General features: G+C 50.5%; 1 protein-coding gene across 8 annotated transcripts in view; it reads right to left on the reverse strand.

Moving 5' to 3' along the window:
* Window positions 1-18,479, reverse strand: part of LOC119449630 (rho GTPase-activating protein 7-like) — a 411,144-nt gene that overhangs the window by 247,543 nt on the left and 145,122 nt on the right. For all 8 annotated transcript variants that reach the window (XM_037712849.2, XM_037712845.2, XM_037712848.2 and 5 more), the window contains 2 exons: window positions 4,882-5,890; window positions 2,019-2,506 (listed from right to left, as the gene is read on the reverse strand). In XM_037712849.2, coding sequence (XP_037568777.1) covers window positions 2,019-2,506; window positions 4,882-5,890 — 1,497 coding nt within the window. The remainder of the gene's footprint in view (window positions 1-2,018; window positions 2,507-4,881; window positions 5,891-18,479) is intronic.

Genomic DNA, 18,479 nt, shown 5'->3' on the forward strand with positions numbered 1-18,479 from the left:
ATATATATATATATATATATATATATATATATATATATATATATATTTTTTTAATTATCACAGATTCGGCGGTCGCTTTATGAATGTATGTTCGCGCACATTCGGAAACCAGAGTTTGGCAGCAGCTAAGGTTTTCTCTCAATGACCGCACCGACCATACAATACCACTCACGTACTTCGTTTGCGAAATCTTAGGCCTTTATTTGCAATGCGTGCACTTACGCGGACACCCTTTTGCAGAAAAGTTTCAATAACGAAGACCAGCAGCAGCCATATCCACCAACATACGCGACTTCTGTTGATATACTGTCCGACAGAAAATAGCTTACTACAAAAAGCAAAAGCGCCGTAGAAAAAAGAAGAAAAAAAAAAAAAGGGGGGGGGGGGGGGGGGGGACGAGGAAGTAGCAGCAATAAAATGAGCGAACACGCCAAAGTTGTGTAACTGGTTTTGTTGGTTTCAAAAAAAGCAACGCTTTAACTTGTCGCCACCATATAAAAGTCAGATATTCCTCACTCCGAGAAATGACGAATTTTTCATTTTTTATCACCATATTCCCTTGCTCAAACAGCATCCCAGAGTATCGCGCCACGATCTCCCGCCGCGGTTGCAACTCGAGGCCACGTCAACGCAAGCGCGTCTCAGCGGCAAGCTCCCACGTCGAATTGCGCATGCAGCTGAGTGAGGAGATGCTATCGGGCGTGTTCAGCTGGCGCTATCGCGGCCACGATCATATTTCCTGGCCACGCTCCAGGGCCAGCCGGGGAAACCGCTACTCGCTCCTCACGCGCGCTTATGTATACGCTCAACGCTATACATGGATGCTGGGACACGACGCGCGCCTCGTCGCCGACTCCGAAGGAGTGTATGTACAACTGAGCAACGCTAAGCTCACCGTCAACATTCTTTCTTTCTTTTTTCTTTCTTATGAAAGCGACGAAAATATAAGAGCTCGGAGAATAAAGAATAAAACGGATCCTATAGGACTTCGCCAAGCTGCTGTGACAGCCTTTAGCCCATATGTCGATGCGGTTCACTTCTGGAAAATGAACTCCATATAAAACATGACGAGGGTCACGTGCTTTAGGATCACGGTGTAAAGCTAGTCTCGTGCACCCCACACGGCGTCCGCTGAGGGTGGAAGTGCAAGTAACTAATGAAAAATCGCACATATACTTAGGCACCTTTGGCATCGTTAGGAAACTCACTGCGCTATGCAGTTCAAAAAAAAAAGATTATGGGGTCTTACGTGCCAAAACCACGATCTGATTATGATGCACGTCGTAGTGGGGGACTCCGGAATAATTTGGACCACCTGGGGTTCTTTAACGTGCATCTAAATCTAAGTACACGGGTGTTTTCGCATTTTCGAAATGCGGCCGCCGTGGCCCGGATGTATGTAGCTAACGGCGCCACAACGGCGACGACGCGATGACAATCGAGAAGACAATTTACGACAAAGGCGCCGCTTCGACGACACTTCGTTGCCGGAAACTGTCAAGCGTTACCTCCGTATCTTTTTTCTGACCCGTGAGAACGATTTCAAATAGGTTACATGACAGCTGCACAGAGAGAGAGAGAGAGAGAGAGATTCATTTACAGAAAGGCAAAGAGGCCGGCCTGAGCTATAGCTTGCTTTGGCCTGCAACTCCGCACTGCGGGGAAGTGACGCGAGAAGAAAAGGAATGATGAATGATGATAACAGGAGAAGTATACGCGTAATGTAAGTCCACTACGTTGCGTCTTCTATAAAGCCGCGCGTAAAGACCAGTGGCTTGCAGAAACGCTAAAGCTCCTCTTGTAATCACGGCTGCGCTGTTTGCATCAGGCAAAGGACCCTAAACAAAACTCATCATATGAAGGTCTCTTATTTTTTCAGTAGTTCTCGCGCATACGCAGGATAAACGCAAAACACGCGTGCATCCAGCGCTGCGCTCAAAGTCGGTAACCCTAGATCATAACTGCGCATAACCACACACGCAAGTGACAACGACTAGCAGAAGGTGCTCCGGACTGACCACAGTGGAAGCGGAGTGAGCCGTCGAGGTGGACGACCAGGTTCCCGTGTCCGGCTCGTTCTCGTCGATCACCAGCGGCGGCAGCGGGCGTGACGCCAGCCGGGCCTCGAGCGTCGACACGGTGGCCAGCACCTCGTCGGGCGACGACGCGTGGTTCGCGATCACCTCGATCGTGTACGGATTGAGTCGGCTGCGCACCAGCCCCGGCGAGCGCAGGTCCAGCGTGAAGGAGTCGCGCAGCGCCGCGGCTGCCGACGACGACGCCAGCGGAGCAACGGCTGGCACCGAGGTGCGGTGGTCGCTGCTGACGCTACTCCGAGCCGCCGGCGTCGGTGGCGGCGGCTCATCGCGTTCGTCTTCGCGGATGAACAGCTCGGGCAAGGCGCCGCCGGCTGCCGTCCTCTTCTCGTCGTCGTCGTGGTCAGAATCACTGATTCGTAGCTCGACTTCAGTGAATTCCTCCACGGCGGGTGCGTTCTTGACGGAACCTGCGGCAGAAAATATTTGAGGAGAATATCGATCAGGAAAATTCTGCACATAGGAAAAATACTAGATGGAATCGGTAGTCGAGATTTCACACTGGCTGCAGTGTAGACCATAGTTTCAAACCGCGTACTATATACAACGTGTACATATAGCGCAGGGGCATGCGTTTGTGCCTTCGAATGGCCTGGTATGCAGCCAAATGTTCGGATTTGTACATTTAGGCGCATGACGAACAATAGCGCAAGTGCAGGCCCACGAACATGAGAAAAGCGAGATTATGAAAAAGAAAGAAAGAAACTACATGAACCATCGACCATGCTTGAGGCAAAGTTACACGCGAGACGTCTTAGTTCGCAGGCAAGGAATAAAAGCCGATCAGACGCACTAAGGTCATCAGCCCTACGACAGATTAAAAACTCATTTGCATAAAAATATAGAAACTGTTTAATAAAACACAGGGAGGTGACATCACCAGGCTGGCTACCCTGCACTCAGGAAGGAGGAAATGGAAGTATTGACCCTTTTCGCGGCGCTCCCGTGGGCGCTGCCATGTTTGATCACGTGGTGACGCGTCCATTGCTTGCCTCAGCCGCCTCCGTTGCCTCCGCGTTTACAATGCAAGCGCGTGACGCCGGCGCGGCGCAGCAAACCGCTGTTTCGACGCGTACCGTAGACGGTGACTGCGTGCACGACACGAAGCTTTGGCCACAGCTTTAGAGGACATGTAAGTGCTTTCAGAGCTCATTACGCCTTGTCCAAACGGCGTGAGCAGCGTATACGGTGCTTGTACTAAAAGCGCTGCTAGAAATATATTCCAAGCTGTCCAAACTTTCCGCTTATGAATTAAATCGGGATCGGTGTGCTCTGCGTTCTTTATTTGGCACACATTTTGAACCAGCGGCTTGTCATATTTCTGACTCAGTAAAGTTCCTCGGTGCGGCGACTATCTGATTGTATATTTTCAGCCTAATCACTTGCGGGTGTGCTCTGCTGCGATAAATTTGTTCTTGCTGTGCACAAAGCTTGGAATTTAAATGTTCGGTACTTTGCGGTAGCTCGTTGCAAAAACATATTATCGCTAGTCCCTCGCTTGCTCTGTGGACCGTCACGAAACATTCAGCTTCCAACATTCGTGTCTTGTCAGTGTAGTCACCGTCACTCATGCTTCGGCACATTGATTCAAGTGTGCGCCTATTCACTCACACGTTGGCGATAGGGTGGGCGTAAGTTTTCGTGCGAGTAAGGGTGGATGTGTGTAGATAGCGTGCGGTAAACTTACTATGCCAGTAAGTGGCACTACATTTTGTAACGAGCGGTACTCACTCCCAAGTGCCGACGTTCCGGAGTTGAAGTCCTTTCTTTGGAGGTTAGCTATATAGCGCAGGTGGATGAATTATATTTTTTTTGTCCTTGAGGAAAGCCGTGCATCGCGAAGGGCGGCAACACAGGCAGCCCTTATGTAGCAGCGGCGACACAGGTTGATTCCATTCATTAATATGTGAATCACTATTTTTGCAGCGAACAACCGCACACGTCTTCCCTTTATCGTTACATATTTTGCAGTATGAATTGGGCACAGTGCATTAGCGCACACCCAGTTGCATTTTCGACAGCTGATCGCACAGTAGCAGGGTAGAAGCAGTAATGGTTTCGTATTCGTGCGCATTCGCTGAGGCAACGTATGGCGCGCGGCCGAAAGCGCCATCTCGTTCCTGTAGAGCAAACTGCTCCGCGAAAAGGGTCAATAAGATTAATAGAAGCAGTGAAAGTGAAAGTGTGATGTGCATTCGCATAACAATTGTATGACGTGTCGAATATCAACAGCGTGAAAATGAGACATCCACCCAATCGTAGCAAACTGCGAGGCTTTTCCTTCGAGGAAAAGCCTCGCAATTGCTACGATTGGGTGGATGTCTCATTTTCCCTTTAATTACTTCTCGCCACCTAGCGGGTTTCCGCTGAACTATTACATCAACAGAGTTTTAACTATACAAGGTAAGGCTGCATTAACACGGAAGGAATTTCGATGTGCGCACTGTACTTCACGTTTGAATCCTGCACTGCGCAGTGTCCGACTGAGTATCCTTACTGGTGCTTCTCGATGCACTTGCATCGACTCAGTAGTCTACACAGCCACGAGAACTACGTGTTGATGGCTCGAATCCTTAAGTGCAATAATGCTTGTAGGTGCTTGTTGCGATGTGTTCTATCTTACCGTATCGCACTATTTCGTGCGGACGAAGACAACCGACATTGAACCGCAGCATTATAGGCAAGTACTATAATTTTCAGTACTCCAGGAAAACGGAGGGCGCTTATTGGCATCATGCAGAACAATCCACGAAGACGCCCGGCGAGGGAAATGAAAAGCACTTACTCAGGCTGTCCGTGGACTGTTCCTCTTCTTTCGCCTCCTCACGATCGCATCCTTGGTCGGACTCGTAGTAAAGCTGCTGGTTCTTGTAAATCGAACCGTCGTAGCTGAGCGCCTGGTAACTGTCGGCATCACCGACCGAAGAAGGCGCGACGCCGCTCATGGCTCTGTCAGCCGCTGTTTCCGGGCAGCTGCCGGCGCGGCTGGAGCCGCACAAGGACGTCGGCGGTTGCGAAGGTGTGCGACGGCCCCGAAGCGTCGCCAGATCGGGCCACGACGACGACCGGATCAGTGACAATTTCTTCGTAGCGCCACTTTCGCCGTCGTCGCTGCTTCTCCTCCGGGAATCTAGTTCGCCTCGCTCGACGAACGGCGAGGCGGCAGCCGCCGCCGCATCGCTCTCGCCGACCCCTTGAACGGACGTTGCCGAGACCGGCTCCTCCTCGCTAGCGCCGGTAAAGCAGCCGGCTTCAGTCGCCTCCTGGACGGTCGACGTGCTTCGGTCGACGACGTCGCTGCCACACTCAGTCCTTCCAAGCTCGGTCGATGGCCCCTCATCGTCGTCGAGCGAGGAAAGTTCTTCGGCAAAGGACCCGTTGACCGCCTCCACGAGGCGCTCGGTGTAGATGGACAGCAGGTGTGCGTCGCCGCTGGGGGGCCGCGACAGCTGCAGAGACTCCCAGCCGTAGTACGCGTCCCAAGCGCACGTCGGCGGTTCACCGTCGCTGGCGCGGCGTCCTCGAGAGCCGTTGGTCACGACGAGGCCCGCCGTCGGCTGTGCCTTGTCAGAGGATGAGGAGCCGCCGATTCCATTGACGCCGCCGCGCCGGGGTCTGGGCGCGCTCAGGGACGTGTAAGCGGCCACGAACTTGCGCGGCGTCCGGTACGAGTCGTCCGCATCCCCGTAGCTGTAGAGGTCGGGACACGAGTTCTTGCGGCTGCCAGGCGATGACGACGAGCTTCCCGGCGACTCGGAGGCGAGCAGGTCCTCGACGGCCCTGCCTACCTCGGCCTGCAAAAGGAGGAATATATGTTTATGTACAGAATGATGCGCGTATGGCGGTAACTATTTACAGTGTTGTTTCCGGTGCTTGAACTACCGAAGGGAGGCTTGGGCCTCGGTCAGATGTTGCAAAAACCCTTTAGCCCAATCTTCCTCGGACTGTAATGCATACTGTGAAACAAAATAAAAAGTTTTGTTTGAGTTTGATTTGGAACGGTGAATGTACTTCAACTTTTTTAGCAGCCGAATGTGTATAATTGTGAAAATGTGATTGCCTATAAGCAAACGTTCTTTTTAAAAGTTTGCTTTTTTGCGCGTACCTTGGTGCGGTACATGCGCACTTTATTAATCTTTAGACGCAGCACACAAACAGCAGCGAACTTTTGAACGTCAGACTCACAAGCAACGCGTTGTTTTTAGATAACAATGTGACTTCGTCAGCGACTTCGCGGTTCCTAATTTTGCTTGCTTCAGGAACATGTCTGAATAAAGTTATTCGAAGGAAGTACCCTGCTGGCATATGGCGTCTTGGGGAGCGGCACAAGTGTCATTACAATTTTTCACTATGCTTCTCTCTCTCTTTCTCTATTTTTCCCTCTTCTTTTTCAATCTTGTGTCGATTCATCTTTCAACTACTCGTTTTTCCTAAAACTTGACACAATATACGTGAAATCATATAGAACGACCCCCAATTCGTAAACCTTACCAAAACTTCGAGAGAGCTGGCAGATATGCCTTAACTCGTCTCCTGTCTCACTTATACGATCACCCTTCCTAGCGTTTACATGGATGCGATGTGCTAGACATGCGATGCGGCGCTTGTCGCATTCACGTAAACGCCGCTATATATCCACTGCATGGGAAACAGACTTCACGCAGAGAGTCGCAGCCGAGCCTTCACTGTAGGCGGCAGCCGGCGAGGTCCAGACAGCCCCCATGCTTTCCCACAGCACTGCTCATGCAAATCAGCCGTCAGCGCAGCCGTCCACCTTTTGTCTCTCGCCGTCTCTTTCTTCCGCAGTGCTCCCACGCATTACCGTCGTGGGACGATACACTACGCACGCGCGTGCGCGGGTTAGGGTTAAGGAGAAAGAGAGAGAGAGAGTGCGCGCACCGAAGGCTTCAGTTATGTCACACCGCTAGTTGTAGCAGCGGCAGCAGCACGGGCCACACGCAGGGACGCCGTATACACGCGAGGCACTCCCTTCCGTTTCACGGCGGCGGCCCTCGAGGTCGCGGAGTGCGCGTGGCCGTCATTGTGGCCGAGTTGCAAGCGCGGCCGACGCCATTGAGAGACCCGCCGCCGCCGGCGCAGGGAGGAAAAGCGTGACGCGCGAGGCCGCCGAGCCCCCGCGTTACGCGCCCCCCGCGGGGGTCACCGGAAGGGGTCAACGAGGTGCGGGCCCCTTTCCGCATCGCGAGCGCCCACGGACCACGGACGACCGAGGGGCGACGCGAGCAGACACGGGCGCATGCATGCGTAAACTCGTCCGCGAAGAGGTGCGATGCGCGTCGCGGTTGACTCGACCCTGTCGGCGTCTCACGCTCCCCTATAGAGGGGCCCCCCACGAACTCGCAAGCGACGCTTCGCACCGATTATGCGCGTCTATATATATACGAGCGATTTAATGTAGAGTTCGTGGGTGCGAGCCTATATGGTCGCCGCTTGTCGACACGGAACACTTCCCGCATAGAAGATCCCGAAAAGAGAAGCACAGTCGGGATAACCAAATCTCTACTGTAGATGCATTACTCGGTCGGCAGTATACTGACGAAGGCGTTACGAACACGAAGACACAAAGAGAAAGAGCCGCTGCAGAAGTTCGACCTTCACCTAACGAAGATGGGTGCGTGATTTCCGACGGCAAATTTTACACGGTAATATAACGCAAGAAATGTGAACTATGATGGACGCTATTACCTTCTCTTATGCGGAGAAGCAATCTCGCTGCAGAAAAATGAGGACATGCGTAGACAGTAGGAGATTCGGGGACCACTAGACACATCTCGATAAGAATTATTCTCGAAAGTCTCGCGGCGTTAGCATGAAACTAGCGAATGAAAATACGCCCCATCATTAGTGCATTCCCTGCACAATACAGCAGCGATGAGGCATTTATACGTCTTGCCTCTCGGCTCAATCGCTACTTTAAACAAAGTAGTCCTTAGTCAGCAGCCTCGGCTGACTAAGCGTAAAATATGAGATGAAATAGAATTCGAGTTTGTTGTGACAACATTGTAACGCCGCTGACAAGGCACGGGCACGAAAATGAACGTGCGAACAGGGCACTCGGCTCGATCAGAGAAAGAAATGCTGCGATCACGCCGGAGAAGGCATTGCTTCCTTCGCTGTTACAGTGGCACTGAGCACGCTCCTTTTTCACCAAGGGAAATTAATGGATGGCCAGTCGTGACACGCGAACAAACACCGTAGATCGCATTTGCGCCCAGAGATGCATACCGAACCGATCACGAGCATGCGGTGCATGGTTCTTTCCGACAAGGCTCGGCTTGCCTCCGAGACAGAGATAAGAAATATGGGTTACGCCGGTCATTTATAACGTCGCCGCAAGCCGAATGAAAAGTCGGTATATAGTGCAGCAAACACCCTTGTCGGCGGCGTTAATGTGGAGCTACTCGGTAAATGAAAGATCTGCGCGCCAGCTGTCGGAGCCTAACGACCACAACGTGACCGGCGATCAGAGGCGAGTACACACGCAGGCCATGCAGGAAATGTATGGCACAAGACACTCAGCGGGAAATGAAGGAAGGAGCGGCTAGGATATGGCCGTAAGAGCATTGGCTCTTGGGCCATACTCATTTCGTACTTCGGTCAATTCAAGCCAGCGTAGAAAGAACAGTCACAAGACAGCACAGACGCTACAGACTGCACACATCGTTTGTTTTGTATATTTCTTGCTATTTTCCTCTTTTGGATGCTTCGAATGAAACCGGGATAAGCCGATTTAACCTCAACAATTGATCTCTCGGAGTAAGAACATCTAAAAGTGAAAAAAAAAACGAAAAAAATCTGGCGATTATAACAATTGATGTTACGAAGTAAGCTCTATGTGAGAAAACACATAAGCGATGCGGCGGACCCAACAGTATATCGTAATTTGCCCAACACGTGATTAAATTAGCTGGTACTTTATATAAATTTGCAGTATAAATGTGGACAATGGAAGCAAAAACAAGGACGACAACGCTCACCCTGGCAAGCAATGGTATCCTTCCGAACATAAAACTGCGACTCATATAAGTTCTGTCAGTCAAGAAACAAAGAATAAATGTCGGGAATCGCGCTTGTATAGAAAGCACCACCGTTCAGCGAAGAAATCCTTTAGCCCTTAGAGGTGTGTTGACCAAATCCGCCGTGCTTTCGCCAGCGCAAAATTTCAGCCGCAGAAGGCACGGTCGCGATGTGACTCGGTTAGAAAACACTTCAGTTTGCCAATAGTGAACTAGTAGACCTTAGCAGCTAGCACTTCCTCGCAGTTCGTGGGAGAGACATGCCTCGAAATCAGCAACATCCTTACAACTGCATCGTGTCCTTCAGCTTAAGCGAGACGATGTGTTCGTATAACACCCTTCTGTGACAACGGTATGTATAGACAGGTGCATGCGAGGCAGCGGTACATCGTAAACGACCACAACGCTAACAGCGACAGGCACTGCACAGCAATGCCACAGGCAGTTCGCTCGTGGACAAAGAAGATCCGAAATGGGCGGCACCCTGTGTAAGCCGCGTTCCTTCTGTTGATCCGCAAACAAGGCAGCAGGACGGGGGCACATCGGTTTACACTCACCATGGTCGCCGCTGACGACGGGAACGAACAAGAAAAATATCCAGCGTATATCCAGCGTGCGCAACGCAACGTAAGCGTATAGAACGACGAAGCGATGCCGACCAGCTCTTGCTTTCTTTTGCGGCCGCCAGCGAGCGAAACGAATTACGGGCAGACCGGCGCGCGCGTTGGTGTACGGCTCAGCGAGCTGAAAACGTAGTGAAAACAAAAAATTGTAAAAACAAAATAAAGGCAACAACGAAGCACGAGGAGACACAAAAGCGGAGGACGTACGGTCCAAAACAATATTCGAAAAAGAAAAAAAGAAAGAAAGAAAGAGAGAGAGAGACAGGAATGGGAGGAGAGGGATGGCGAGTGAGTTGAAAGAGAAGGACGCGGCTTTCGTAAAGGGCTCGCGCGCTCGCCACTCAAATTCGTGTCGGAAATCGTGGGCAGCGCACGCAGCGTATCGCGCCAGCACGCGACAGCGGCGGCGTAGCTGCAGCGGCGGAATTAGCGCGCCCCTTGCTGCCTGCCACCGAAGCCGCGTGGGAAGGTCCGATTGCTCGCCCTCGGCTGAGAACGCGCGGGCCAGCTTCTTCTGAGAGAGACGAAGACCAAGCAGAAGGAAACGACTATACCTCTAGAAGCGCGCTGCTGAGATCAGCGCCCGCGTTCGACCACGAGCCGCGGTGTGGCTGGCATCCTGCGCACAAAGCGCGCAGGTAGCGCGCGCACAAATACGCATGCGGGCGCGCTCATTCGGCACGGAGCGGCTTGCAGCTTCGCAGCGTGAGAACAGAAGGGATCGCACGGCCGACCGTGACGACGCTCTCATTAACGCCTCTGTCCTTATAAAGCATGTTCATGCGCTCGGGAAAGGGAGCTGCGACGCGCGGGCTCTCGCACAGTTCTGGGCGTGCGCGTCTCATTAGACGGTTTTCAGATTAGGGGATGCAAGCGGCTTGCCTACGCAAGAAGTAGGGACCATGGTACTGCGCATGCGCTGACACCTCTACGCATGCGCAGTACCGTGGTTCCTAGTTCATACATATATATACGCAAGCCTCTTGCGTCCCCTCATAAAAAACTCTCCATTCAATGTTCCGAGTGTTACCAGCCTGCGGTTCCTAGCTCCTCCAACGCATATCTCTATTGCGCAATATGCAATATATGAAGCGCAGGGCTCGCTGACAAGACCAACGCTTCGCAGTGACCTCAAACCAAGCGAATAAGATGGATTTCGGCACTGCATTAGCCTTGACAGTTCTGCTGCTGTGGCACGCTCTTGCGAGACTCCCTCAATTTGTCAATTTCAGCCTCAGTGTCTTCATGACGTAGCTGCTATATTTAAAGAAAATAGATTCTGAGGTTTCACGTGCCATACCCACGATACGAGGCACACTGTAACGGGGGACTTCGGATTAATTTTGGCCACCTGGGACTTTGACGCAGATATAAACGTGCGTGGTTGCCGATTCATATCCAGAGAGAAATCTATTTATGGAAAGGCAGTGTTAGGCCTACGCGCTACTGCTCTGGAAAGAATGGGACGGAGAGAAACTTTCCAGCATCAATAAAATTTTAAAAAGAATATGCAGATCCAAAGCACACGTTGGAATCTATGTGAAGCGATGCATTCGTGAAGCGGTTAATTAAACGCTTTACAACTAACAGCGATGCATACGATCTTGTTTTCCTTCATTCTATGCAACGAGAAATCTCGCGCAATGGTTATGTTTATCCACCAGATCTTTCTAAAGAAATGTTCATGTTTATGCACTACACCTCTCACAAGCTATGCCGAAATGCAAATACCAAATTGGGAATGTGTCTGCGCAGCGATGTCACGAGGACGACAGCGAGGTATCATATGACTGTCGACAAAATAATTGCGATGACAAGCGCAGAAGAGTTCGACACTAAGCTACTTGCCTTTAAGGATTCTGTACCACAAAAGGTACGGAATCCTTGAATGTAAGTTCCCTACACCATTCCGGAGGATTGCCTAAGAATGGGCACACATCCAGTGGCACATGCCGAATGGCTAAGTCAAGAAAAATTAAGTTAGTCAAAGAATCCGTCGAATATATTGCGATATTTCATTAACAGTTCGACGACCTGTGTGCTGACATTATATGCTCCTATTTTATGGAGGCATTTACTTTTTTGTTATGCTGAACAAAGGTGCGCGTACTGGCACTACCTTGTCGCTCAGCACACGAGGGTTATACAAGCATACAAGCGTTCGCTGGTACTCTCACATATGACCTTCGTATATATATATATATATATATATATATATATATATATATATCCACAAACATATCCGCCGAGAATCTGACCGACCCATCAGCCTCCAGCCACGCCGAACCCGGAAGGGTATAGGCAAATGAAGCTTCCCTTCACAAATAAAAGGTGCAGCTCTTGAGATCTTGTAGTTGTACAACTGCTCAGAGTGATAAAGTCAGGCTTTTCGCACTGAACATGTGATGTCGACGGTTAGTACGCAAAGCAAAATATATTCTTGATGAGAGGAGACGAACGAGTCACAGTTTTGCACAGAGTCATAGAGAGCAAGCACTTTGCACTAAGATGTGAAAACCAAACATCCAGGGCTTCGCGGTGTTTTGATGGGCAAAATCAGGGAAATAACGAAGTCAGGGTGCTACGGTAAAGCTTTCCCATGCCCATTTGGTATATGTATTTCGGTCGCGTCTGTAAGCTCGGACTGTCAGCGCGGAGGGTGTTTTTTCTTGGGATAGTTCGACATAGAAGGTGTCCAACTACTCAAAAGTCATATCCAAATATTACACCATGTGCCCAACTAACGAGCGCCCCCGTACCTCAAGCGGACTGTGTTTACGCTAACCTAGCGATGCGACTACTTCAGTGGCCCACCACCATCGTATCCCGTTGAGCTACAACAAGGTCAGCACTGTATGTTCACAATCTGGATCAAATCTGCTGCCTTTCTACGTCATCCTAAACCACGTTGATGTCATACGCCGCACAGCTAACCTCCAATTTCTGTAAGCGCAGTATTTACGCGGCGCCGCAGGTCCCAAGTCCCGCTCATGATGCCTCTTTCTCCCACTGCAGCATGTATGATCATCTACTTATCATATTAAAATACGAATAGAGGTCCATAGACGTGAACCAATTCCCGCTACATCCTCGACAATTCAGCCAAGGACAGCTAGACAGTAAACACTCGTATCTTAGCCCGCGATAGACTCGCCGTTGCAAAAACGCAGTGCCAAAACTAATTTTCTGCTCGGGCGTATTCGAGTCGCCACAAAATAATCGGTGACGTTTTTGTCGTTTCTCGCACTGCACCAATTTGTTGAGCTTGCGAGAAGGGGTCGACGTCTGCCAGCGGCAGACTTACACGCACGCACTCGTCAAGACGCATCGAGAGCACAGAAGTGTTTCCACGGCCATTCATCGCACCGACCACCGCGTCACAAGACACTGCCGTAAAACACTTGACTGAACGGGCATACACACGCTGGCGTCCGCCCGAGACGAGGCGTCAGCGCACGGTGGTGCAGTCAGCGACGAGGAAATCACCAGCAGAAGGGAAGCGAAAACGAATGGCCTGCGACAGCCCTCCCGTGGCACCACGCCAGAGACGCCGGTGTGTATGCCCACGGCTTCGCGCCACTTACAGGCTTCGTCGCGGGGTTTTACGAGCCGAGAAAGCGGACCGCTTGTCACGCATACTCGTTCAACGACGGGACAGTGTAAGCGGCGACACGGGCACCGGGTGCGCAGTGGATCTCCCTGAGCGCGAGAAGTAATAAAACGTCCCGTAACCTTCGTGTGAGAGCGGTTTGGAGGCGGCAGGTTCATGCGACTATACGCCCCGAGCGTAACTTAGAGACGCGTCTGAAATATGTCTTCGCGAAGCATCTCAGGCGTCGATGCCTGCTTATTCTTGTCGATAAAGGCGCAATCAAATTGTTGACGCGTAATGACATCGGCGAGTGACTTGATCACATGACACGTTCAGGTGAATCCAGTTTAGGAAGGAACTTGAAAGAGGCGGTGCCGAGACGCACTGGCGAAACGTTACACGAAATGACCAGATATGAATATAGCGTATGCCACCGGGTTCCCTACAAAATGGTGCTGCCAAGAATCACAGGACCACAGTTCTCTGTACTAGCGGTATCTTCGGCTGGTTGTTCGGAGCGCTCCCGACCGCTCTCGCGAGCAGCGTTGTCTTCGGCTGGTCGAACGAGAGCGCTCGCCTTGCGTTCGGCTGGTTCTTCTCAATCGCTCTCCTACCGCGTCGAGCGTTCTCAGGCGCCCCGAGAGCAGTCGTCGAAATTGTCAGTCGGCGTTGTCAGCCGCGTCATGACAATACAGTGTCGCCGCCTTTGACGACGGTCCACAGCATTCTGGTGTCTCAACAGACGCTCGTTCCACTGCCGCACCCGCCGTTTTTCCTGGCAGTGTTGGGAGATTTGGCAGACTTAGTTACGCGAAATCTGACCTTTTTTTTGTATTCACGTGGTCTTCCTGTCATTTCCTCCTCGGAAAGCGAATCACACGTTCGGCTAACGTACTTGTTGTACCCTCAGAATTTGAAGAATGCCGGATCGGCACGACTCTGAGTGGGAGGTTGCGACCGGTCGAATAGATACCATTAGATTGTTCTCTTTGCTCTTCTCTGTTCCCTTGTCTACGTCTCACTTGCTCTATTTTGATACGTTGTACGATGCACTTTCAGGGGAGGAAAAAATACTAACAGGGGAGATCAGCTCTTCCTCTTCACAACCACAATCTCTCTCTCTCTCTCTCTCTCTCTCTCTCTCTCTCTCTATCACACCGTCTCGCGCTCTGTGACAGACTAGCAGTTAAACGTTCTAAAACACGTAGTAAAACCTTCACAAACGACGATCCAGGGACCGCGGCGTGTCAGTCATCAATAATAACGACACCAAAAGCCGACGACGACGAACGCGGCGCGGACTATCGCTACACCATCGTGCAGCCATCGAGACATGCACACTCACCCCAGTGATCGCGCCGTCTTCGCCCCGACCTCGCCAGTAATAATCCCAGAGCGACACGAGGCGCAGTTGCACGAGCGACAGCCACTGTCCCATCGTCACGAAGCAGTTCTCCTCGGTCCGCCAATGTCCGACTCCGTAGCGATTGCAGGAGAGGCCCGAGAAACACGCCTGCGGCTACGACTACGGCGCGTGCGGCGGCGGCAGCAGCCGCGGGGCGTCAAACAGCCCCGACCGCCGCCGCACGCCGCGGAGACGCCCGCCGCGCTGACGAAGAAGACGTGCGTAGTACACGCCGCGACGACACCCGACACCGGCGGCAGAGGCAACGTGCGTCTGAGACGGGGCCAGCGAGCCGCTCTTGCACGCGTACGCGCACCCACCGCACACACCGAAAGCGAAAGAGGCAACGCGACACCGCATCCAGACACCGCACGACCAGACGATGACGGAGGAGGACGAGACACCGTGCAAGCGTGAGCAATGAAGCACGCGCGAGAGACACGCATGTGAATTATACTACTCCGCGGCGGCGACGTGATCGTGCGACCGACCACGCAAATTCCGTAGCGCACTCGGGCGTATACACGCGGAGAACGCCCTCTGTGTTTACGAGGAAGATATCTCACCGTGTAAAGAGCGCGTACGACTGCATGCACACAACGAACCGTCACTCGAACAGCATGCCAGGGTCATGGTATGCGCGTCAAATGAACACGCACATATATCAACCAGAACCTACACATATAAGCACATTGTAGATTCGGGTTGATAATTATTCTTTCTGTATAGAGTAAATGAATCCGTCGGTCCATGTAGCAATCACCTTGAGTCGATACATAAATGAATGAATCAATAATTAGAGGTATGATTCGTGTACTTTAACTATATATGGCCGCATGCTGCCTTGCTAAAGTGCGTAATCCTAAGACAGTCCTATTATAAAATTATGCTATTAAAATATCGGAACTGTCTTAAGCAAAAGAAGCGAACCTTCCTTACAGTATGTGATTTAAAAGAACGATGCGACATACCTTATACACTCAAAAATAGAAGCACTTGGCTGACAACCTATTCAAGAAAAAAAATTATGAAGTTTTACGTGCCATTACATGATCTGATTATAAGGCACGCCGTAGTTGGGGACTCCGGAATAATTTGGATCACCTGGGGTTCCTTAACGTGTACCTAAAACGAAGTACACAGATGTTTTCGCACTTCGCCCCCATTGAAATGCGGCCGCCGTGACCGGGGTTCAATCCCGCGACCTCGTGCCTAGCAGCCCAACACCACAGAACCGCGGCGGCTAACCTTTTCAAGAACATGTCACCAAAGGAACAGGTCAAAATCGCGCAGAGCTACTATGTTGAATAACCTAGTGAATGACAACACCGACATAAATAACTTATCCCGCGAGAAATTGACTCATTTGCTAAGCCGCTGACGCTCTTACACACATATAGATTGTCAGACTTGACTTGCAATCATGAATATATTGTTACTTCCGATTTAAGTTTGTTTAATTGTGCTATTTTTGCTTGCTGTATTTCTTTGTAGTCACTTATTTTTGTCCCTTCTGTAAGGCAGTTTCCGACTATTTCCTTTGATATACATTACGTTTCTGTTCTCCCCCCCTCCCCCCCCCCCCCCGCCCTTTTTTTTTTTTTTTGCCTGTAAGATTTAAAAAAACATTGTCACTATTTTTTTCTGTGTTTTTTGTTTCTGCCAAGAAAGGAAGCAAGCAGTCAAGCAGCAGTTTACAGTTCTTGCGCTTGTGGTAGCGTCCTTCTGGTTTTTGTACAAAATGGCAATACTTAGTAGAGAATGCTGCAGTCAAAATCCATTTCGTTACTAGGATCTTCATCCATTGGTTAATTTTCGATGTGGTTTCATTAATTCGTACTGGCTCCCGAGCAGAAAAACTGCAGAAGGCGTCACGTTAACTTTTCGTGCATTTCCGATGCAATTATTTGCTTATAGAATTTGACAGAACTATTTTGATAACTAGAGAGAGATGTCATAAACTGTGAATTTCCGATGTTGCTGCTGCTTCGTGAATTAGAAGCTCGCACAGAAAATCAACTGTCAGAACTAATTACCTACTTACTGCTCCACAACTATGATGTAGCATTCTTGCATAGCGTAGTATTCCCATTTATTTACATTTAGCGTCCCTTGTCCCTATCCCATTTTCCTGTTCTCACACAGTGGACTAACAGGCAAAAACATGTCCTTCAGGTTGACCTCCCCAAATTTCCGTGATATCTCTTTTGCGCCGCAAAAGCTCAATAGAGTTTTTCTTTTTTTTTTTTTCAGGTGTCGCAGCAACCTTTCTTTTTTTCCTTTTTTTTTTTTTTTTTTTTTTACACTTCCGTTTTACTTACCTACCCAGTCCCAAAGAACATCGCCCTTGAATTCGCCCACAGGTCAGTTGCCTCTCGTAATAGATAATTACAATTTCATCCTTCAATTACTTTCTACCTGAAGTTCAGTAGTTCTTAGGCACTGACCTTCGTCATTTTCGTCAAGTTATTGGACTACGCTAGAATATTTCAGCGGGCTCTACAAAATTTTTTAATCATTTCACTTTTGCGCTTGGTACACAGCTCATCGACAATGCCGCGTCCAAATTTCAGCCCAGTTCTAGGCACAGCACGCAGTGCCAACGGGCATCGCAAGCTGCGCGTGCCACCACGCTGCCTTGCCGCCTCCGCGCAGAGCCGCAATTCCCCGGGGTGGTCGGGACACGTGTGCGCTGGGCTCGCGAGCATCATCCCACGTGGGCGGAGCTCCGCTTTTAAGATCACGTTTCCTTCCTGCCTCGATATGCAAAAGAAACTGTTTGCGCATTCGGGGGAGGCATCGACGGGCGGCGGCGCTGAGGCAACCGAGCGAGCGACTCCCTGTCGTCGGCGCATCGCGTCGCCTACTCGGCCGACCTTTTGCGGAGGTCATCGCCGCGCTGCCGGAACGGACGGCAGTAACGCGCGCACTCGGGCCGAACGGACGAGTCTGTTCAGAAAAATGTACGTCGCTCCTTTTGTCGCTATCGATAGGCACGCCGCTGTGAATTTCCGAGCTTTAGTAATAGGTTTTACTCCATGTAAAGCGCACCTACGATGGGCGTTCACACAGTTAGTATTATCGGTACAATAAATTTAAGACAGGTATATACGGTGACCGTCACAGTACACCGTCATAAACTCGGCATAAATCACTTCGGCATTCATTATCAGCCTATATCTATGTCCACTGCAGGACGAAGGCCTCTCCCTGCGATCTCCAATTACCCCTGTCCTTGCGCTAGCTGATTCCAACTTGCGCCTGCAAATTTCCTAACTTCATCACCCCACCTAGTTTTCTGCCGTCCTCGACTGCGCTTCCATTCTCTTGGTATCCATTCTGTAACTCTAATGTTCCACCGGTTAACCATCCTACGCATTACATAGCTTGCCCAGCTCCATTTTTGGGGGCAGGCCATGTAATTCCTAGGATTGTCATTGTAAATGCGTTTGTCATTGTAAATTAGCATTACACTTAGTGTGTCTCTGTGCATACCCCCCCCCCCCCCTCCCTCCAACCCCACCTCTCCTTCCCGTTCATCATGAAATCCTCTTTCTTTTTACCTTTTTTTTTCTACAATTGCAGGTGAATGCAAGTGTAAATACTTCGAGATCACGATATTAGAAGTATAGCCAAAGCCGTATCAATGCCTGAACGTTTCAATCATTTCGCGTCAATATATCGGGCGTAAATGTCATGTTGTGCTCACGTGTACGACTAAAATCA

Source organism: Dermacentor silvarum, chromosome 4 (assembly GCF_013339745.2).
Source record: "Dermacentor silvarum isolate Dsil-2018 chromosome 4, BIME_Dsil_1.4, whole genome shotgun sequence".
NCBI lineage: Eukaryota > Metazoa > Arthropoda > Arachnida > Ixodida > Ixodidae > Dermacentor > Dermacentor silvarum.